Here is a 23,774-nt window from a genome sequence, read left to right as displayed (position 1 = left end):
GTACTGTCCACATTAACCGTTGACAGAAATAGCATACTACACATGATCAAATTCATCGAGTAATAACTAGAGCATAGGCCCTATGTGTTTCCAAAACAGAAAGGAGGATATAATGGTAATGTAATATCTGTGAATGCATTTTTAGGATTACAGTTGCAATTACCCTTTTTTTAGAGAGCTATAAGGACGAGTGATGAGAATCGATCTTATAATCACATGGAATTGAGAGAAATGGTTTAACCACTTGAACTATCTCTTACTCTCCTATATGTATTTACTTGTAGGTAGTATCATTAGAATATTGTTTAATTTGTCTTATTGGTGCTATATCACATAATAGTATAATGTTTGATTTACCATAAACATATTATTTTTTTGTCTCATAAAAAAACATATGTACAATGCAAATTTAACGGTACGTACTCTTCACCTATTTAGTAATGCGGTGATATTTATCTTACTTGTCAAAAAAAATAAAAAAAAAATACCAACATTTATGTATCTAGATTTCAAAATAGTTTGCGGTTTGACGGTTTGAAAAATGCAGTACAATTTGAAAACATGACCAAACCACTGCACGGTAATTTGACGATTTTGACCCTTTAGTGCGGTTTGGTAAAAAAAAAAAAAGAAAAAAATGGAAGTCGTATCTAAACTGCGATTTGGTCATGTTTTCAAATTGCACTGCAATTTTCAAATCGTAAATCACACAAATCCGCAATATTGCGATTTAGACCTCACTCTGAACAACCCTAAATTGTTCCTAAGTATAACTCTAATAGCCTTCATTCATTGAAGAAATATGGTTTTAGCTAGAAAACAAATCATAAAATATGCTATTCTTCAAACCGGACCAAAATCACCTCAACAAGCACGTCCGCGCGACCTTGCTCCTTCCAAAAGGACAAGGCGGAAGCTCAAAATTTGGAAAGTCAGAGCAGGCATGGACGTGCCAACTTCTTCTACAAAGTTCCAGCGCAACTTCAATGTGTCAATACTTCGTAAAATGGCCATAAATTGCCCGTTTCTTATCGAAATTGGGCATATGACTAGTCGAGAAACTCTTGAAACAACCTATCACCTCTAACTTGAATCACCTTAAGATCACTAATAGATTGAGAGATATATGCATTTAAAGTCAACCCTATTAGATTTCTGAGTCACAAATTAACATACTACATATAATTTTGCTACGTTATCTTATCATTGTTGCTTTATTAGTTATGTATGCAATTTATACTACTTAGTTTAATTACACCTACCATTCAAAATTTTACTTCATGTACACACTTCTCAGTCAATCTTTATCATCCTTAGTCGCTTACTTTGTGTGGAGTAAAAAAAAAAATCTGACATGACCTATATGCATTATTTCACAAGTGAAAATGATTGTTTGGTGAGAGCTCGCTATCAATGGATTCATATGAGACCGTCAATTATATGTGGATTATGTGTACACAATGTCTTGAATATTTTTTACATAATTCTTTTTGTGGATCAAACTAATACTACTATTTATTGAACTACGTTAATTTTGGCTCACCACAATAATTATTGAGAGCTATCAATGGCTTTGTCTCAAGCTAGCTTGATTTAATAGATGTGACAGGTTTGAACGTGAGGTTAACAAAGCAAATTTCAATTACTATCTTCATTTTAGGTTATTTGTAACGATTAGACATTTTCTACTTATACTTTATGTCAAATCATTGCGAATAATTTATAACAGGGGTAGTATATATAAGCATTGTAAATTATAATCATCATTGTTACTTATCCCTATAATATAATACTCGTACTTCGTATTGGTTTAATTGGGCAAAAACTCCCCTGTGTTTGTAACCCCCAATTGATAATTTAAGCGTTGGGGTAGAGGATATATAACAATCTCGTAAAATATAGACCATTATCCCTTAAAATCACTAAATTCTCAATTACACATGAAATACTAATATGTACAAAGCATTTCTCCCACATTGACCAGCAATAAGAAAGGAAGGAGATGTCACTTAAGTGAGACTATAAAACTAGGGTTGAGCAATTGATCAAAGCATACCTTTCTCGGCCTTTTGGCTAAGATCAAGTGTAGTATCTGTTCTTATCAGTTTAATATCTGATACGTGAGTCAATGACTCACAATGATATTAAATTTATTTTTTAAGGGGGAGGATCCATCACGATAGCAATCCTTAAGCGTCGCCTTTGCGTTGCACTATAGCAAAGGCCTGGCACACCCCACCAAATTGAAACCAAATTGCTTCTTGATTTAGTCTGTTACAAAAAGTGATAACATGTAGTTATAGTGAATAACTGAATATGATTGAAGACTTTGAAGTTCTTAATATCTTTAAATTTTTCCTGTTTGGTGGGACTAAGTTGTTTATGAACAACATTTTTTTTTTCTCAATCAAGCTAGCTGAGTTCATAAATTAGTGTGTTTCATGAATGACCTTCATAAATGAGATTTGCGGTTTTCACATTTGTAGATATCATGTACATAATATCATATAGTTTATCATCATATTCACTCTTATCATATAGTCTAGCATCATATTCACTCTTAATATAGTCTACCATCATTCTATTTGATAAAGCGTCTAAAATAAAGCAATTGTTGTGAATTAGTCCTATAAACATACTCCTATGCAGAATTGGGGGGGGGGGGGGGGGAAGGCAGTTTTTTAAAAAAACTTTTTGAACTGGTTCGACAATTGATAAAAATTTGGTGATCACTTTGAACCTTGTATGTCTGGATCAACCTTTACAAAAGAATCTTTGCTATAAGCTTAAATGGGTAAATCTTTTTCTTGATACGTCATCGTTGCCTCGTACAGTGGCGTATCCAGGAATTCCGAACTGTGGGTTTGGAATCTTAAAAAACAAACAATACTCATATATTAATTAAATATTCAATATATAAGTTTAAATTTTTTATTACAAATGGATGGATTAAAGCAGTTACAAAATAAAAAAAAATTATAAAAAAAAACCCTACAAAAGCATTCTTCGAGTTTTATACTTTGAAAGCGTGCTAATACATTACTACTTCTATTAATGATAAATCTATAATTCTATGTTACACGAAAAAATCAATGTTACACGAAAAACAAAAATCCCAAATCCCCAATAAACACAAATTTGACAATGTAAAATTTTTCTAATTATCAATTAAAAGACCAAGTAAAAATTTTAAATTCTAAGTTTCTAAATTCAATTTATACGTCAACAATTCAAATATTCAACAATATATCAAAACTAATTAAACAAATCAGTAATTAATCTAATTATCACTAATTTACAAACAAATAAGGATTTAAGAATTAAGAGTAGAGGAATAAGAGGACTGTTGAAACTAATACGTACTAAAGGATAAAAACAATAATAATTGTAGATAAGTATGAAGCAAGTTAAATAAGAAACTCAATAATATTTCTTCTTGCTTAATTCACCAAATACAAGAGCCATATATATAGGCTAACAAACAACAAATAATAAGTTAAAAAACTGAAAGTATAATGCCATGATAAACCCACTAAATAAACTCATTAACTTCTAAATTTATTTGACTCTCTAACTTAACAAAATGACCAACATACTACTCCTAAAATTATTGACCCAACTATATATGGACAAAATCAAGAAGAACAACGGAAGAAGAAAAAAAAAAAAAAAAAGGTGGCTAGTCTCGAATCCATGATCTAAGAGGAGATCTCACTACTCTATTAGTCACTCCCTTACCAATGTATCACACTTACATATTTGGTTATTTACTTCACAAAAATTTGATATGATCAAAAAATCTGGGGGTTCAATGAACCCCCCGTAGATCCACCCATGGCCTCGTACACTTATGATATGATCGTAAAGAACGAATTGAATCATTACTTTGATACGTAGTATATGTATATTAATGTAGAAAGAATTTCATTATTCATCCCACATTGAGAAGCAGTGGGGATTCCAGGAATTCTTTGTTATGGGTTCGGAGTTTTCGAGCGTAAAATAATAATGTACTTCCTTCGTTGTTTCTTATTTCACATAATTTTACTTTTTCTCTAATCACATTTACCTTTGATCACCTTTTGTGATTTATACGTAAGTTAAAGCATAGTCACGTAGGTTTTTGTTTAAATCGTCTCAATAAGTCTTTTTTTTTTTTTTTTTTTTTTTTTTTTTGAAAACCTCGTCTTAACAAGTCTTATCACAATATCTATTAGTTTTAATTTTTACTTACTTCGAATTAAATTAAATATACTAAAGATTATATTAGATTTATACATTGACAAAAATGAAGCAGGTCAAATAAAAAAGAACAAAACAATTAGTGACCAATTACAAGTTACAACCATAATTCGGGGCAACAACTTGTCATTCATGCAAATTTGCAACTAATATTATATATAATCCAATGAATCATAAATGACTTAGTAAACAAGTGAATAAGACTCGCTAAAATATTTATATGGAGTTATATAGCGAAATTACAATTTACAAGGTAATAAATAATAGTAATAATAATAAATGACAAGTAAACTCAATTCCCTTGAAATGAATTTTGTTTATTGGCCAACTCATCAGCCAGGTAGCAAATGCAACAAGATATTTTATAAAAAAATTAATATTATATATAATCCAATGAATCATAAATGACTTAGTAAACAAGTGAATAAGACTCGCTAAAATATTTATATGGAGTTATATAGCGAAATTACAATTTACAAGGTAATAAATAATAGTAATAATAATAAATGACAAGTAAACTCAATTCCCTTGAAATGAATTTTGTTTATTGGCCAACTCATCAGCCAGGTAGCAAATGCAACAAGATATTTTATAAAAAAATTAATATTATATATAATCCAATGAATCATAAATGACTTAGTAAACAAGTGAATAAGACTCGCTAAAATATTTATATGGAGTTATATAGCGAAATTACAATTTACAAGGTAATAAATAATAGTAATAATAATAAATGACAAGTAAACTCAATTCCCTTGAAATGAATTTTGTTTATTGGCCAACTCATCAGCCAGGTAGCAAATGCAACAAGATATTTTATAAAAAAATTAATATAAAAAAATTAAAGGAAAGGAAAAAGGTTTGATCTTGCGTCAACTGTGTAAGGAGCAAGGCTTTCACGCGTGTCTTCGACCACTGATCCAACACAACCATTATCAGTAATATTAGCACATTAATTGGTATTATATTTTTTTAGTTTCGAGACTTTGTAGAATTTTTAGAAGTCCAGTATGGGTTCAGCTGAACCCACTGAACCCATACTGGAATCGCCACTGTTGAGAAGGTACAAAAGTAATGAGAAGAATCCAGTATAAGAAGGAATTGAAAGACGTTGTTAAACTTACTTACCTGGACGTGGTCAATGAGCGATCATGAAGGCTCATGGCCTAGGGTGATGGCTTCCATTGCACTTCGGAAGCGCATCAGCTTAAGATCTCCCCAAGTGGGAGAGTCTGCGTCATAATTTGTGACAGTGGAGGCCTGCTTTCGCGCGGCCTCCATCTATTTCTATTTTTAAAATTGAAGCTAGTTTTTCTTATTGTCGAACAAAAATAAAAATTATTTAGAAGTCAAATATGTATCAATCTTCTAATAGCTTACAAATGTGAGTAATTTACTACTTACCTTCGTTTTTTTAGTTGACACGTATTCCTTTTTAGAAAGTTTATTTATAGTACACATTTATTTTTAGAAAGTTTATTTTTAGTTGATACGTTTTCTTTTTGAGTAAGTTTTATACCTTGTTTTTTTAGTATACCCCACTTGTTTTATCATTCTCTCTCCTCTTCTTAATATGTGTGCCTAAATTAAATGCGTCAAAAACGGATGAAGTATTTACTTATATTCCCCCACCCCAAGTTGTTCAAGTTAGAATTGCAACTATAACATAAAAAAAAAGTAAAATAAGAAACTCTTAGAGACACAAAGGAAGTATTTTATAAAAACTTTAATGTGAACCGTAGGATTTGATCAGATACCTAATTCAGCATTTACACGAGTCATACCAGATTTAAATGGACCAAAATTATCTAAATCACAACCAAGGACAAATATAGCGATCATCAATTCACTTGAGGCACGAGGAAATTAACACATGAATTTCGTTCAGAGATTACATTGTTGCCGCTCTATAGATGAACTCCCTCCAAAAATAAACGTATGCCACTAAATGCAGCGAGCACACGGTATTTTTTAGTAAAAGGCAAAAGAATAGTTCGCTTTGTGCTCACTGCGTAGCTGCGTGAAGAATACATACATGAGGCAAACTGATTTATACCAGTTTTGTAGCTTCAATCATCAATCTAGTCCATGTGGGACTAATCTGCTTAGTTTGTTTGTTTGTTTGTTTTTTTTTTTTTTTCCTTGAGGAATCTGCTTAGTTTTATTTTAATCATTTTTTTTTTCTATTTATTTATTAATTTATTTGGTACTAGTAGAGTAGTACAGTAGTAGTTTTTCAGCTCTTAATCAACAACCATAACAGACCTCATAGGAGAGGGACACACATTTGACTACCTAAATAGCAAACTTACGCTATTGCTTTTCAGTCAATTATCGAAAATTGTCGATCTACTGTAATAGTTTGAATCCTAATTGATCCAAATCTTTTCTCTATAATAAGCAGTAGACAAATGTGAAGTACGAAATTCAAAAATTCATCTATATTCACATAGTTCTCGTTACAATGACCATCATAAACAATCTAAACACGTTGGAAAATTCATTGAAACTTATATATAGATTAAAATCGTTAACGGCTGGATTAACTTCTATAACTATTCTCCAAAAATATTTGTTACTATGAATTGTAGGGCGTTTCCCTAGGAAAGGGTGCCCTTCCAGAAATTCTCAACGACCACGGTCAAAGCCGAGGCCGAAGAGGGGGTTTGGAAATAGTTTTCAACCAGCAATTGACGCGCCTCGGTTATTACCTCACTAGCTGCGTCATTGCCCCAAGCGCAAAGATGAGTATTATATTTCAGAGTTTTCTCTTATATACTAGTGTCATTGGTTGTTTATGTCTTAAGCTATATGATATGGGACAAGAATAAGAACCTCATTAGTATTTAGTACCAACACTGTACAAATAGTATAAGTACTTAATTATTTATATATATATATATATATATATATATATATATATATATATATATATATATAAAAAAGTGTACAAATTTTGAAGATTGAGAGTTTGTAGTGTTGTGAATCAAAGTTAAAAAACAACCAACTATTCTATTTATAGATACCAAGCTAAGTTTGGTCTAGTTGAAAGGAAAACTCCTCACTAAAGGCAATTTAAGGAAGGGAACATTTTTCACCATTCCTCCCATTCTCCCAAATAAGGCTCAAGTAGTATTAATATCTAAACACATCCATTAAACACGGCCTTAAGAAATAGCACACGGCTAATATCCCAATCTATCCTAACCTATGTATGTCAATAATCCAATCCATCTTACACTTTTCACGTGATTAGTAAAGTAATTTTCTTTAAATCAACAATCAAAACGTCACGTACAATAGTTCACAACAACTCGATCACTTTTATCTTCATATGATATATATTTTAAGCTAATGTGAAACTAACTATATCCATGGTCAAAGTATTGTACTCCGTATTAGTAAACGCGCATATTCAAAACGCGCAATATTCACGGTTTGAAGACAGTGATGGCATGCATGCAATACTGGAAATAAATCTGATCCAACATTTGATAATAAGAAGTACTGTGATAATATAATTATAAACAACAACATACATACACCGAATAATGAAGGCAACAACAACGAACAATAAAACCAGCACTGTGCATGGGGAAGATGACATATGTATTGTACCTTCCTTTATTTAATTGCTAGAGACTCTATCTAAAGAGACTCTATATGCAAATAAAACCAGCACAGTTATATCCAGAGCAACACCCATCAACATATGGTGTGCAAAATTCCCCAACTGTGTGGCAAGTAAGACCATTATCATTGTTATTATATTTATTCTGTTAATTTAGATGGAACACAAAGGGGGGGTGAATTGTGTAGGAACTAGTGTTCCCAAATTTTGCGGAAATTAAAAACGTAGAACGAAATAAAGAGATGCAAAGAGATTTTTACGTGGAAACTCCTTGTGCCCAACAAGGAGAAAACCACGACCACTTGGGATTTTCGAACACGACTTCACTAAATAGGGAAACTACTCCGTTACAACCTATAAGGAACTCGACAAAACTTAAGTTCCAATTAGAACCTAAGCGAACCCCAAATGCTCACTCTAGCTTCTACTCTGAAGCCTACACTCAAGACTTAACTCTAAGTCTTTACAAGGATCACTCAACCCTTTCCCAAATTACAACTCAGTAATTTGAACTCTACGTGTTTAGATATCTTACAATAGTTGGAACATAGGAATACTCTCACTGACAAATATATTTTACTCAAATGTTGTACGATTGTCAGGATTGCCTTAAAAGTGAAACTCGACTCCTTTTTTATACTGTTTCATCATCAACCCAACCACCTTCCCCACATTCTCGATTAGTGAATTTTTATCATACCAAGTTCCAATCTCATCTTAATAGCAATTCAGTGAATTTTTATCATACCAAGTTCCAATCTCATCTTTTCATGCTTCTCCCTGCTTAAAGGTTTAGTCAAAATATCTGCAATTTGATTATCAGTTGGGCAGAAATCTAATTTAATTAAACCTTTTTCAACGGTGTCCTTTAAAAAGTGATGACGAATTGAATATGCTTTACTCTAGAATGATGTACCGGATCTTTAGAGATGCAAATGACACTAGTATTGTCACAATAAATAGGAACACATTATAGGATAATACCAAAATCTCTTAACTGTTGTTTTATCCAAAGTATTTGGGAGCAGCAAGAGGCCGCAGCTACATATTCTGCTTCTGTAGTGGATAAAGCAACAATATTTTATTTCTTGAAACCCCAAGAAACCAAACATGGACCAAGAAATTGAACCATACCTGATGTACTCTTGCGGTTTACCAAGTCTCCAGCATAGTCTGCATCTGCATATCCTCTTAAGTTGAACGTATCACTCTTAGGATAGAATAGACATAGATCGTCTGTTCCATTTAGGTACCTCAGAATCCTTTTTACAGCAGTCATATGAGATTCTTTGGGATTTGATTGGAACCTAGCACATAGACTCACACTAAAAGAAATATCTGGTCTACTTGCCATTAGATATAATAATGAGCTAATCATCCCACGGTACTTGGTTTGATTTACACTTTTTCCTTTGGGATCTTCATCTAGACGTGTAGTCGTTCCCATTGGAGTGTGATTTATCTTTGAATTGTTGAGCTCATACTTCTTTAATAACTCCTTGATGTACTTTTGTTGGTGAATCATTATTCCTCTATCAGTTTGCTTGATTTGTAGTCCGAGGAAAAAATTTAGTTCCCCCATCATACTCATTTCAAATTCACCACTCATTAGCTCAGCAAAATGTTTACACAAAGACTGGTTAGTTGCACCAAATATAATGTCATCTACATAAATTTGTACAACTAAAAGATGAGTTCCTTTTGATTTCAAAAATAAAGTTTTATCAACAATTCCTCTTTTAAAATCATTTTGTAAAAGAAACTTTGAAAGTCTTTCGTACCATGCCCTAGGTGCTTGCTTTAGCCCGTATAGAGCTTTGTCAAGCTTAAAGACATGATTAGGAAAGTTTGGATTTTCAAAACCCGGGGGTTGTTCCACATAAACTTTTTCTTGAAGATAGTCATTTAAAAAATCACATTTAACGTCCATTTGATATAATTTAAAACCCATGAAAGCAGCAAAAGCAATTAAAATTCGAATAGCTTCTAATCTAGCAACGGGAGCAAAAGTCTCCTCAAAATCAATACCTTCTTGTTGGTTGTAGCCTTTGACAACCAATCGAGCCTTATTTCTTGTAATGTTTCCATGCTCATCTAATTTGTTTTGAAATACCCATTTTAGTCCAATAACCTTATGGTTCTTCGGTTTAGGCTCAAGGTGCCATACCTTGTTCCTTTCAAATTCATTTAGCTCTTCTTGCATGGCGTTGATCCAATTTGCATCACCTAAGGCTTCAGTATGATTTTTTGGTTCTATAGTAGATAAGTAGGCATAAAAGGCACAAAAATTTCGGAGTTGGGATCTTGTTTGGGTTCCTTTGCCAAGGTCACTTATGATTTTATCAATTGGATGTGATCTTTGGTGTTTCCAAGGTTTAGGTTGGAAATTTTGCAAAGTTACTCGATTGGATCCTTCAACATTTGTTTCTGCAGCTTCTGTTGCTACTTCATCCACAACCTGTTCCAAATCTTCATCATGTGTTCCATTGTCTTCTGGAACAAGTGTTTTTTCTAGCTCATGTTGCGGTTCTGCTACAATTTTGACCTGCTGCTTTATTAGTAAAGGGACTTCTTCTTCATCCTAGTCAGTGGAACGGATCAAACCAATTTCAAAGTCTCCTTGTTCCTGTTCAAGCTCATGCTCCTGTACACTAGATAAATAGTCAGTTTCATAAAAAATAATATGTACAGACTCCTCAACACATATTGTCCTTTTATTATAGACTCTGTAAGCTTTGCTATTCCTTGCATAGCCAAGGAATACAGCTTCATTACTCCTTTCATCGAATTTCCCTATGTTTCTCTTACCATTGTTGTGCACGAAACACTTGCAACCAAAAGATCTGAAATTAGATATATTTGGTTTTCTACCCTTGAATAACTCATAGGGTGTCCTGTTAGTTATTGGTCGGATCATGACTCTATTGATGATATAACATGCAGTATTTACTGCCTCGGCCCAAAAGTTCCTAGGAAGATTGCTAGCGATAAGCATGGTTCTAGCCATAATTTCAAAGGATCTATTTTTCCTTTCGTTCTACGACTCCATTTTGCTGTGGAGTTCTTGGAGCTGAGAAATTATGATCCATTCTGTGTTCCCTGCAAAACTCATCAAATCTTGTGTTTTCAAACTCAGTGCCATGGTCAGAACGCATACTTATTAGTTGATAACCACTTGTCTTTTGAATTCTTTTAGCAAAAGCAGTAAATTCATCAAAGTCTCATCTTTGCTAGAAAGAAATATTACCCATGTAAAACGAGAAAAGTCATCAACTATTACTAGAACATATCTTTTATCACTTCTACTCTATACCCTCATTGGACCACATAAGTCCATGTGAATGAGTTCCAAAGGTTTAGTGGAACTTACCATTTTCTTACTTTTAAATGAGGATCTTACTTGTTTCCCTCTCACACATGCATTGCAAACTTTTCCGCTTAGAAACTTTATTGAGGGAAGCCCCGCAACAAGCTCGATCTTGTGTCCTAAGCTTGTCCATGAGAGGAATACTAGCATGTCCAAGGCGTCTATGCCATAAAAGTGAGTCATCTTCAATGACACTGAGACAAGTTAGGTTGTTCCTAGGAACTGTGTTGAGATCCACAATGTATGTGTTCCCTTTACGATTTCCTTCCAAGATAACCTCCTCACTGTCATTGTTAAAAATTCTACAGGAGTTAGAAGTGAAACTTACAGAGTTGCCTTTATCACAAAATTGTGAGATGCTTAATAAGTTGTGCTTGAGGCCCTCGACTAAAAATACATTGTCAATTGCATGGGAACTTGACTTTCCTACTTTTCCAATTGCGATTATCTCGCCTTTTTTGTTGTCTCCAAAAGTCACCGTTCCTCCATTATAGGTCTCCAGTGAGAGAAATTTAGATTTGTCTCCTGTCATGTGTTTGGAACACCCACTGTCGAGGTACCAAGTGTTGTTCCCCCTCACTGCGACCTGTAAGAAAACTAATTGTTAGTTTCAGGAACTCGGGTTTCCTCAAGTTCCTTTTCATCACTACTAGTTTTCTTAACCCACATCAATTTAACAGTTTTTTCATTTTTGAGTATTTTCTTATTCTTTTTGGAACAAGATTCTTTCAAATGTCCTGTATTACCACAAAAGGAGCAGAGCTTGTTACTAGGTAAATCTACATATTTATTCTTCTTAGGGCTCTGCTTAGAAAAACCTAATCCTTCTTTTTTTCGAAATTGGGCATCAAGGATATATTTAGGAGTAATCTTAGGAACTTCCTTCTTGCTAGCATTAGCTAAAGCAAGTTCCTTTTCAAGTTTTTCCTTTTGTTCCTTAACGGTAACAAGATCATTATTCAGTTTCTCAAAATCAACATTGAAAATACGCATATGTGTCTCAATAGAACTAGCAGAATCTAGACTAACATTAAACAATTTATATTGAGCAAGTTCTACCTTAAGAGTAATATTCTCATGCTTAGTACGTTCAAAAGACTCTTTTAGCACAGTGTTCTGATCCAAAAGATCAAAGAACCTACTTTGAACGTCTGATCTATTGTACTGTTTAGATAGGTGATGTGGTCTTTACTAATTTTGAGAGATTTATCACTTTGTTCCTTTACTATGCTAAGCTTTTTAAAATCATCCAATGTTTCTAACAACAATTCAATTAATTTTTCCTTAGATAAAACACGAAGGGTTTTGGAACATACCTCTTTTGATGGAACATCTTTCTTTTCTTTGATTTTGGCCATTAGACACAGATTGGCCATCTCTTCATTTTGTGGCTCCTCATCATCTTCTGATTCTGAGTCACTACCCCAAGCTGCAATCATTGCCTTGCGATAGTCAGGTTTTCCAAAGGTTGGTTTGTATTTTTCTTTTGTCTGATCCTTTCCTTTGGCTTTTCCTTGATCAGTTTCCCAGAGAGGACACTCACAAATGAGGTGTTCCGAACTTCCACACTTGAAGCATCCGGAATCAGGTTTAGAATTGGATATTCTCTTGCTTGGATTTTTACCCTTTTGGTTTCCAGTTTTAAGATTTTTACAGAATCTCCTAAACTTTCTAACCATCATGGCAACTTCTTCTTCATCAGGTTTTGAATCTTCTTATTCCTCAACCCTAAGCACAAGTCCACGGTTTTTGGAACTCTCTGTGTTACTTGCTCCAAGGTGCAGCTCATGAGTAATGAGAGATCCGGCCAGTTGCTCAATATTGAATTTCTTGAAATCCTTTGTTTCTTGTAACGCATTAACCTTGGCTCTCCATCTCTCATCTTGTGGAAGGCTCCTTAATATCTTTCGTACCTGTTCATCAATTGGTATAGTTCTTCCAAGAGAGACTAACTCATTAGTTATGTTAGTAAAACGAGTAAACATTTCTTGAATAGATTCTTTTGGATTCATTTCAAATCGTTCATATTTAGACATCAAAAGATCTATTTTAGAACGCTTAACTTCGTTTGTTCCTTCGTGTGTGACTTGTAACAAATCCAAAATTTGCTTTGCGTTTTTGCACCTCATGACTCTATTATGTTCATGAGGTCCAAGACCACAATGGAGCAATTTTACAGCTCTAGCATTAACCTCCATTTTATCAAAATCATCTTTATCATACTCGGACATTGGTTTAGGGATTACCTCGTTTTTGTCATTGGTAGTTGTTACCTCAAAGTCGCCCACTTCAATAACTCGCCACACTTGATAGTTTTATGCTTTGATAGATGAAGATTTCCATGCGGTTCTTCCAATAGGAAAAGAATTTGCCGTTGAACATTGGAGGTCTCTGAGTAGAGTAACCTTCCTCAAGTATCTCGTGTGTGTTCATTTTGTTTGGATCACACAACTCAACAGGGTTGCCTGATTTCTTTGAGTAACCCACTCTGATACCACTTGTTAACTTAGATGGAACACACAAGAGGGGGGGTGAATTGTGTAGGAACTAGTGTTCCCAAATTTTGCGGAAATTAAAGACGTAGAACGAAATAAAGAGATGCAAAGAGATTTTTACATGGAAACTCCTTGTGCCCAATAAGGAGAAAACCACGACCACTTGGGATTTTCGAACACGACTTCACTTAATAGGGCAACTACTCCGTTACAACCTATAAGGAACTCGACAAAACTTAAGTTCCAATTAGAACCTAAGCCAACCCCAAATGCTCACTCTAGCTTCTACTCTGAAGCCTACACTCAAGACTTAACTCTAAGTCTTTATAAGGATCACTCAACCCTTTCCCAAATTACAACTCAGTAATTTGAACTCTACGTGTTTAGATATCTTACAATAGTTGGAACATAGGAATACTCTCACTGACAAATATATTTTACTCAAATGTTGTACGATTGTCAGGATTGCCTTAAAACTGAAACTCAACTCCTTTTTTATACTGTTTCATCAACCCAACCACCTTCCCCACATTCTCCACTACTTGAGGTGGTGTTCCTAAACTTTAGGAACTAACTCAAGCAATGTAGAGAAGTCAGGAAAGTCGTTCAATATAGAACGTGGGATGAGGTTTGAATAAATCTTTTCCTTGGAGAGTAATTTAAGGAATCAGTTAAAATCTTTGTACAGAAGATATTTATTTTGTTAAAAATATCAAAGAAATATCTTTTTATAATTTTAACAAAAACCAAAAATAAGATAAAAACCAATTTTATAAAACTGATCGATCGTTTCACTTTTAATTCCAATTAACTCTCGTATTCCTTGTGTTCCAACCAATCATAAAATATCAAACACTTACATAAAGCCTAAATATAATAACTCATACTTTTTAGTCTTCATGTAATACTCGTTGCTTTTATGATATTCCAATTGGACCTTTGATAACTCTATCTTGCCAAATAGAACATCCAAGCATAAAACCTTCTTTGCCTTATTCACTTCAAATTGTTGTGTATGCCACATGTAGATTAAGGACTTCTCTTAGTTCCAACCCCGGAACTTTGTTCTTAATAAGAACCTGCCTAAATAACCTGCACACTTAATATACTTTTATCATATCGAGTTTGTTTGTCATCACCAAAACTAATCGAGGTCAACATATTCTCGACCTCTCGGCTTATGATAGCCGAGAGGACGGAATCCGGGAGCTGGTCATTGCGGACACCCAAGATGAGGGGTTCATCAGAGGCGGCGGCTTCTGTGGCAACCACCAGAATTACCAAACTCACTGCCTTCTTCATCTCCATTATATTTTTCACTACTTTTAGTTTTTTTTTTAATTATGTGTGGTGTTTAAATTTGTGTGTTTTAATTGATTTGATTATAAAACCAGAAGATTAGGAGGATCCTTTATATAGAAGTGATGGTGTGCATATTTGACATGACAATAATTGAAGGGGATAAAAGAAATCTTTGGTAGGACTTCTTGTGTGTGTTTCAAAATTACTCTCACGTTTTTTTTTTTTTTTAAAAAAAACTCTTGCGATATTTAATTTATAATAATACATACATACAATTCAACTACTAAATAATCTCATTAGTCATTTCTGGCTATTCATCGGCAAGTAAACCCTTTAATTTTTGTTTTATTTATTGTTTGAATAATCATAACCCTTTAGTTAATAGGCTCATAACGCATACTACAGTATAATACTCGAAAATTTGAAATTAACACCTAGAACTTGGTACTCCCTCGTGTTTTATTATTTGCATCAGTTTGACCGGCACTTTTATCGAGACGTAAGGTTGATCATTAATATCTTTAATTGTCTATTAGTAAAAATTATTATACCAAATTTATATTATGAAACTAGACATTATGACTAATCTAATGATATATTATATAATACTCCGTAACATTTATTTATTTCATAGATATGAAAAAATTAAGTCAACCATGGTATGTTAATAGTGGAAAAATCAAAGTGATGCATTTAAAAAAATGGAGGGAGTATAAACAAACTATTTATAAGATACTCAGTAACTTTTAGCCAATTTGGATAAACTTTTAGCCTTGAATACTTACCTTAATCCCAATTTATGCTAGGTTTAAACAGTTTTGGTTTAAAATAGGTCGGGTTACTATCAGGTTCAGACGTAATCGGTTCAGTGTGTTTTCGTTTTCAGGTTGTAATGGTTCGACTTGATAACGGGTTGGGTCATTAACAGTTTGCACAAATTCAACTCAGTTCAATTTTGGGTTGGAAAAAGTTGGGTTAGGTCGGTTTTCATTTTTCAAAAAGTGGGTTTTTAACTATTCGATTCCTTTCGGATTAGGTTTAATGGTTCTGATTAGAAATTGACAGCTCTACTTGAAATTAACACCTCAAACTATTGGTTTACAAAACTATTATAGGACACTCAATAACTTTTAGCCAATTTGGATAAACTTTTAGCCTTGAGTTACTTTAAACCTAAAATGAATTTTTTTTTCTTCCAAAAAACTTAATATGATTTAATGTAAATAACACTACTAAAAATTAATTTTTTTGCGACCGCCACAAACGGCCGCTGAAAATAATTGCGACCATCAACAAACGATCGTAAAGTGGTGGTCGCTATTTCCATGATCGCAAAAAAAACAATATTACGATTGGTTGATGGTCGCAAAAAAAATTGCGATCGTTTTATTAAAGCTTGGTTCGTGGAGGCGGATGCACGATCCGCATGGTGCATCCGCTCCAAAGTACAAAAAGGCGGAATGAACATGCAGGTATATACTAATGTACATGGGCATATAAAAGAACATAGTGTTTATTTATAATGTACATGGACATATACATAAAATAACATAGTGTTCAGTTATGATCTACATCAGATTTTTGTTCAACAATTTTGTATATTATTTTTGTATAATGAAATAGATAAATACTACTATAATTATTTTTTTTACCATACATTAATTACAATCATTTCAATATTTTTTTTACCAAAAGTTCACTTTCTCTCTCCTCAAAACTCAAGCAAAATTTCAAGAAATTCGAAATTTTGAGTCCAAAATTGTTTAAGATGACAAATAAAAACGAAAGGTAAGACCAAATTCGACATTCATACTTGTTTATTTGACAATCATACTTGTTTATTTTGAGTTTGAATGTTTGTTTTTTATAAATTTGATTGAAAATTGTAATATTTGATTTTTATTGGGAATTAATTGCGATTTTGATGTTATTTTGTTGTTGGAATGAGAAATAAAATGAAGTTCTTGAAGAAGATCGTTCGATTAATCCATTTTTGAAGAATAAAGCAAGTATATAGGCAATTTTAGAAAAAGTTGTAGATTCAAATAATACATGTACATTAAAATACAGTAAAATGTTCTTTTTTCATATACTTACATGATGCAAATAATACAATGTACATTAAACATGTAACTAACATTATAACATATATGTTCATTAGAATATAATACAATGAACATTATAATACAATAAAATGTACTTTTTTATATGCATACATGGTCATTTATACCAAATGTACATTTACTATATGAATAATGTTCTCTAATATTATCATGTTCTTTACTAATATTACAAATGTTCTTTAGATTTACAAAAAAAACATATAAATCTAGATGTTCTTTATAAAATAGCTATATGTTCTTTATAAAACAACTATATGTTCTTTACTGAACAACTAAATGTTCATTCCGCCTTTTTTTTTTTTAGAGAAAACCGGATGCACCAAGCATGGTGCATCCGTCTCCACGGAAAAAATTTCATCGTTTTGTTTATTTTCAACGACCGGTACTAAGACGACGGTCGCAATTATAAATAATTGCGACTGGTAGAGTAGCGGTCGCAAAACTTGCATTTTGCGACGGATATAGGCAGTTGCTAAAATGTTATTTAAAAAAAAAACAGAAACAAACGACGCAATCCCCTAAACCACCAAAACCCAGCCTGCATTCACATTGTAAACCACCTGTATCCAGTACCCACCACAACCACCTATCCTAAACCACTTCTACCCACCACCACTGCCAATTAACCTCCCCCAATCACCTCTACCCACCGGTTACCACCGCCGCCAATCTTAACCCAAAAAACCAAAAATTAAACACACAAATAAAACCAAAATTCAAAACTTAAAATCAAAATTAACAAAAAAAAAAAAAAAAACCACAAAACTACCCCAAAAAAAAAACACAAAATCAAACCCAAAATCAAAATTAACAAAAGTCAAACCCAAATTCAAAACGAAAATAAAACCTAAATTTAACAAAAATAAAACCCAAAAATTAAAAAAAAAATCAAAACAAAAAATCAAACTCAAAATGAACATAAATCAAACAAACAAAAAAAATCAACATTCGAACATGAAAATTCGATCAAAAATCAAACCAAATTTGAAAAAATCAAACAAAAGAAAATATAAACACGATAACATACCTCGAACCTTGAATGGACTTTGAATTTCACCTCGAACTTGGTTTATAAGGCCAAATTTGTCCATGAAAAGTCTAAATCTAGCCTTTTCATGGTCGAATTTAACCTTAAAACCATTAATTTGTTTAACCATGAGCTTGTGATGGTGGCGGTGATGGGCTCATGCTTGTGACGATAGATGGAGGTCATGGAGGTGACGGTTGAAGGTTGGTGTTGGTGACTGAATTCCCGAAGCTTCTTTGTGCGATTTCCAACCAAGTTCTTTGAATTTTGTCCGACTTCCGGCGATAAAAGTCAGAGAATAAAGGAAGGAGAGGAGGGAAAATGGAAAAGAGAAGGAATGATGGAGCGAGGGATGTGAGAAAAGAGAGAAAAGGAAAAAGAAAGAGAAGATAAAGATGGAGTTGCTGATGAGTTGAAAAATTATTAGGGTTATGGTGAGTGGGAACCCTTTTATACCACATATTTAAAAAAAAACCTAATTACGATTGCTAAAAACAGTCGCAACTAGCGACTGTTTGTAAAACGGTCGTAATCTGCGATGTTTTAGGCGGTTGCAACTAATTTATTTTTATTTTAAATTATTTTTCACATGTATTTTTTTTAAAAAAGAATTATTCAAATATGCTTGCGACGATGTAAATGGTAAAAAAATAGTCGCAATAATTTGCGACCACCTCAAAAACAATCGTAAAATTGCGACTGCAAAATAAACGGTCGCAGATTTTTAGTTTTGCGACCGTTTGACTGCTGGTCGTAGAAAAACGGTCGCAATTTGACCGGATTTTAGTATTGTAGAAAGATAAAGAGTAATACATTTAATTTCACTCACTAGTAATATTGATTTTTGTACGCATTTAAAAAATATAACTTTACCAAATCATTTGGGACTAGAGCGTTGTTGTATGTTGTTATAAAAATTTTTAATCAAAAAAGGATAAATATGTTTAATATATATTTCGTTAGTTTAAAAATATGTAAAAAAAATTTACAATGGCCTGGATCTATCTTATCTATCTATACGACTATACTATTTAGTAATGAGTTAAGCTAATAATTAGGGACTAAACTTTTTTAATTTTCACCTTTTGGGAAAAGATTAACTTGGTTAAGAATTGGGGCCCACTAATTATTTTAGGTTCTAATTTATCAAAGACGGTGTTTGGTTCGCATAATTTAGATATAAGGTATGAATTTAGAATGATTTAAACCCATAGGTTATGTTTGTTTAATGATTTTAAGAGTTTCATCAAACCCATTATACCTCAAACTCCCAAGTTATGGGGTTTAGAAACCTAGGGGGGAGGTGGGTTTGACTCATTCTCATACTTATAGGTATCATATTAAAGAAAACAATTGTATTCCATAATCATACCAAACATATGGTATTAAGAATCAAGTTCCAAACCCATATCACTATGGTTTCATTATTCTTGATTCCAACCCTATACCAGTTTGTGAACCAAACACTCCTTAGTGGTAAGGGATCTCTCCTCAATGATCTTTTATTTTGTTCCTGTAAAAGTAATTAATTAAATTGCAAATTTTCTTTTTTCATAGTAATATTACACCTCAATCAAGTCATGCATATCTGTCAAGTCAGTCAAGTCATGTATCAAACACAAATCATTTGACACATCAAAGTTCATTGTATAGTGCTCGTCAAAAAAAAAAAAAAAAAAAAAAAAAAAAAAAGGGTTCATTGTATATAGTTGAGTAGTTGACTGACAAGCTAAGATTATTGTTATAATTTCATTAAAATGCAAAGTAAGAATAAATATTTGAAAAAAAAATAGCATTTTGAAATTCTTTAACTACATATATACATCTTTGGGTTCACCAATTCATACTCATCATGATTGCGTGCATGACTGTAGGCTGAAAAACTTGATTCTTGGAGAGTAAGAAAAAAACTTTAAGTAAATTGGAGATGATATGAAGAAGGCTTGCTGCTATTTTTGGATGTTGGATACTATAGCATTTGGATGTTAGATGTTGTTTTTTGTTTTAGATTTTTGTATTGTAGTTTGCTATTTTAGTTTTAGAAACAGAATTGGAATACAGAAGGCTATTTATTGAGGTTGACTATCTTTGTTTTCTTTTTTAGAGCTTTAAAGTTGATGTTCATGTTTTTATTTTGCTTTGGATCGAATAACTGAACTTTTTTTTCAACTCCAAATCATGCTAAGGTTGGTTAGTAAGTTTTTTAGTTGGGTTAAATTGCTTGAGAATTAACCATAGGTCCCAAACAATGAAAGAAAAAAGTTCAAAGGTGAAAAGTAAAAAATAAAGTTTAATCGCTAATTGTTACCTTAACTCCTAAAGTAGTCACTGCAGTTATCTCGACCCTAAAATACACAGTCACATGCAAAACAAAAAAATTCCCCGCCAAATTTTTATTTTATTTTATTTTTCTCCCTTAAAAATTAACATGAAAAAAAAAGTTATTAAATACAAGCTTACAATAATTTATAAAAATATTTTAAATTAATATCTACCAAGAGTCTTATAAGGTAGACATTAAATGAATTCAAATTTCAATATATATATATATATGACCATACATTTTATTTTATATATATTTTTTTTTGTTGCTTCATTTATACTAAATTCACTTTAATTGACTTCCATTATTACTAGTATACAATATATACACACGATTTTCATTCATATATGACCATACATTTTGATTTAAGATACTACTTGAATTCACATATATATTTCTCATCAGTGAAAACTTCAAAAATTTATAACTTGTCTATCTACAAAATTATAAATAAAATTTATTGTCAATTATTGGTTGCTTATTGAGTATAAACATTTCCTATTAATAATTGAGTTTCTAAACTGTAAAAATTGTAATATAATAACTTGTAAAAGGTTCTTCGCAATAATGGAGAAAGAATGAGAGAACAATACAAGGGGTAGGGGTCTTACTTATTTTAACAGTCCTCTTAGTTGTGATCTAATTAATTACATAAAAGGTCTTTTTATAACATAAGAAAACATTAATAAAACCGTACCCTAAATTATTCCCCAAGTATAAATTAAATAGCTTCCATAGAAGAAATATAATATAGTTTTAGGAAACATTCCATAAAATACGCTATGCTTCAAACTGGAACAAAAATGTCTCACTCGACCGGGCACTAAGATGCCATTCTAAGCACGTCCGTGCCCCATCCAAAAAGCCAATGCGAAAGCTTAAAATTTAGAAAGTCTGACCAGGCACGGACGTCGGTAATAATAACGTTTTAGCTTCATCAATACTTCGTAAATAGGCCATGGATTACTTTTTGGTTAAATGCCTAATCAAAATTGGGCATATGCCTTGTCGTTAGAAAACTTTTGAAACGAGCTGCCACCTCCAACTTAAATAACCTCAATATCACTTATAGAATAAGAGCTCCATTCAAAGTAAGCCCTATTAGATTTTGATTCACAAATTATTTTTGATACCATTGTTGCTTTTTTAGTTATGCATGAAATTTCTACTACTTCCACTATTATTTAATTACCCTTACCATTCAAAAATTTACACTATTTACACAGTTCTCAATCTTTATCATCCTTGGGAGGCCCGGTTTTTATTTTTTTTGTTCCCTCTAGGGTTTCTCCCTTGGAGGGTTTTTCCCAGCTTTCATTGCTAGGTTTTTTCAATTTTTTTGAAGGTAATTCTGCTCTCCTCTCCCTATTCTCTCCACCTCTACCATCTATTTTCTAATTGGTCTCGGTTGTGAATCTTTGTAGGGGCCTCCACTGGTGTTCTTATCAGTGGTAAGCCCCAAAAACCTTTAAATTGCTTTCAATAAATAGTCTTATCCTTGAGATGATGATTTTTCTCTTGAGAATATTTTCTTTTTATGTTTCTATGGCAAGAGTCGAAGATTTAGGGTTTCATAATCTCTACAAGAATCCAAGGGACAATATGAGTATTTTCACTCAAACGACTACGCAGTAGTGGATTTCAAGCAGAATCATCAGTACGGACTCACATATTGTATTGCTTCAGATGAAGTTTTTATAAAGGCAATTGTTAATCAAATTTACGATGTATTTAGTTTTAAGGTGTGTACTTGTTTCTGTCTGGATCCGATAGCCCGAGAACCCGAACCCGAGATCCTGATACTCCTATCAGCAAGCTGAGAACCTACACAATGAGCAGAAGTTAGCTAACCCCGGGGTGATCCGGGGATAACCACTCCGATGATAAAGTTAGAATGTGTTTAAGAGAAGGTAAGTAAGAGAGAGAAAGTAGAGAGAGATAGAGTAATAAATGCTTACCATTTAGTGAAGCTTAATCTACTATTTATAATAAATTTCGTGTCAAGTGGCTATAAGACATGCAAGGCTTTTCTCGCCAAGTGTCAATGATAAGACTGCCACGTGCCAAGTATTGAAGAGCCTACATGGCCGACAATGCTTATTTGTGAAATAAGCAAACAATTCTTTGCTCTTTTGTCAAATGTGCAAATAATTGAATGCTCATTTGTCATATGAGCAAATAACTCAATGTTCATTTGTGAAATGAGCAAACAATTCAATGCTCATTTGTCAAATGAGCAAATAATTCAATGATCATTTGTCAAATGAACGTGCAATTCAATGCCCATATACATAATCTTATCAAAGAATATTAGACTTATGGGGATATTCAATTTTCACATAGAAGTAATGAGCAATTAAACTAATTTTATTTAAAACAAAGTCATTAATTTTAGCCATAGCTAGTAATAACACATAAATGAATTACCTATTGGTTTGGTATGTGGTATCAAAGGATACCATATCACCAAATAGAGCATAACTCTTTTTACAAAGGGGGTCTGCCCACAATGCTCTACAAAGGAAATAATCTTCATCCATCTCAAAATCAAAGAAAAAAGCGCTCCACATTAGTTTTTTGTTGGTAAAGTTATCCACGAACATTTGAGCATCGCTTCCTTGAATGTATGCTTTTAAATCTCTATGAAAATTTTTGAAATCTTCCTTAGATGCACCAATGTTTTCATATCCTCCAACAATTTCCTTCATCATTCGAAAAGTTGTAACGGGACCAATATTCACCTATTTAAAGAACAAAACAGTTTGTCACATAAGCAAATAATTCAATGCTCATTTTTAAAATGAGCAAACAATTCAATGCTCATTTGTCAAATGAGAAAAAAATTATTTGCCCATTTGTCAAATGAGAAAACAGCTTTTATTAGAACATACAGAGAATTCATGAAACATAAGAGAATTTGAAACATAAGAGAATTCATGAAACAATTCAATGCTCATTTGGCAAATGAGCAAAAAATTATTTGCTCATTTGTCAAATGAGCAAACAACTTTTATTAGAACATACATAGAATTCATGAAACATAAGAGAATTTGAAAGTGTTACCTTAGAATTATTCACAATTATTTTTTTGTGTAAAATGTTCATTTTCCTTCCTTCTTTTTGGAATAGATAGCAGCTAGGTGTATAAAGTGCATGAGTATGTCCCTCATGAAATTTTTTCACTATGAATGTGTTATCATCACAATGCTTTAGGACAATATGTGCCTTGCACCCAACACGAGTAACGAGTCTCTTCCTTTTGAT

The 23,774-nt window shown here is 32.6% G+C and overlaps 1 protein-coding gene, 2 non-coding genes and 2 pseudogenes across 3 annotated transcripts; 2 read left to right on the top strand and 3 right to left on the bottom strand.

The window, feature by feature from the left end:
- The first annotated feature begins 2,052 nt into the window (after positions 1–2,052).
- On the top strand, positions 2,053–2,239 carry LOC145634088 (U2 spliceosomal RNA; annotated as a pseudogene).
- Positions 2,240–5,362: 3,123 nt separating this feature from the next.
- Positions 5,363–5,523, top strand: LOC145634075 (U1 spliceosomal RNA). Its single transcript, XR_014113360.1, has one exon. It is a non-coding gene; the product is annotated as a U1 spliceosomal RNA (small nuclear RNA).
- Positions 5,524–6,142: 619 nt separating this feature from the next.
- Positions 6,143–6,260, bottom strand: LOC145633267 (U5 spliceosomal RNA). Its single transcript, XR_014112603.1, has one exon. It is a non-coding gene; the product is annotated as a U5 spliceosomal RNA (small nuclear RNA).
- Positions 6,261–6,845: 585 nt separating this feature from the next.
- LOC145634094 (U4 spliceosomal RNA) lies at positions 6,846–6,988 on the bottom strand (annotated as a pseudogene).
- Positions 6,989–12,955: 5,967 nt separating this feature from the next.
- Positions 12,956–13,471, bottom strand: LOC145633156 (uncharacterized). Its single transcript, XM_081685436.1, has one exon. It carries the CDS (start codon positions 13,469–13,471, stop codon positions 12,956–12,958), a length of 516 nt encoding a protein of 171 aa, XP_081541562.1.
- Between the last annotated feature and the right edge of the window lie 10,303 nt (positions 13,472–23,774).

The sequence above is a fragment of the Chenopodium album genome, chromosome 5 (assembly GCF_948465745.1).
Source record: "Chenopodium album chromosome 5, dcCheAlbu1.1, whole genome shotgun sequence".
Lineage (NCBI taxonomy): Eukaryota > Viridiplantae > Streptophyta > Magnoliopsida > Caryophyllales > Amaranthaceae > Chenopodium > Chenopodium album.
The sequence above is the reverse complement of the archived record's forward strand: the minus strand, read 5'-3'. Positions and strand labels throughout refer to the sequence as shown.

Excerpts from the sequence above, each read along its gene's own strand:
- LOC145633156 (XM_081685436.1), bottom strand. The coding sequence starts at position 13,471 with ATGTCCGAGTATGATAAAGATGATTTTGATAAAATGGAGGTTAATGCT.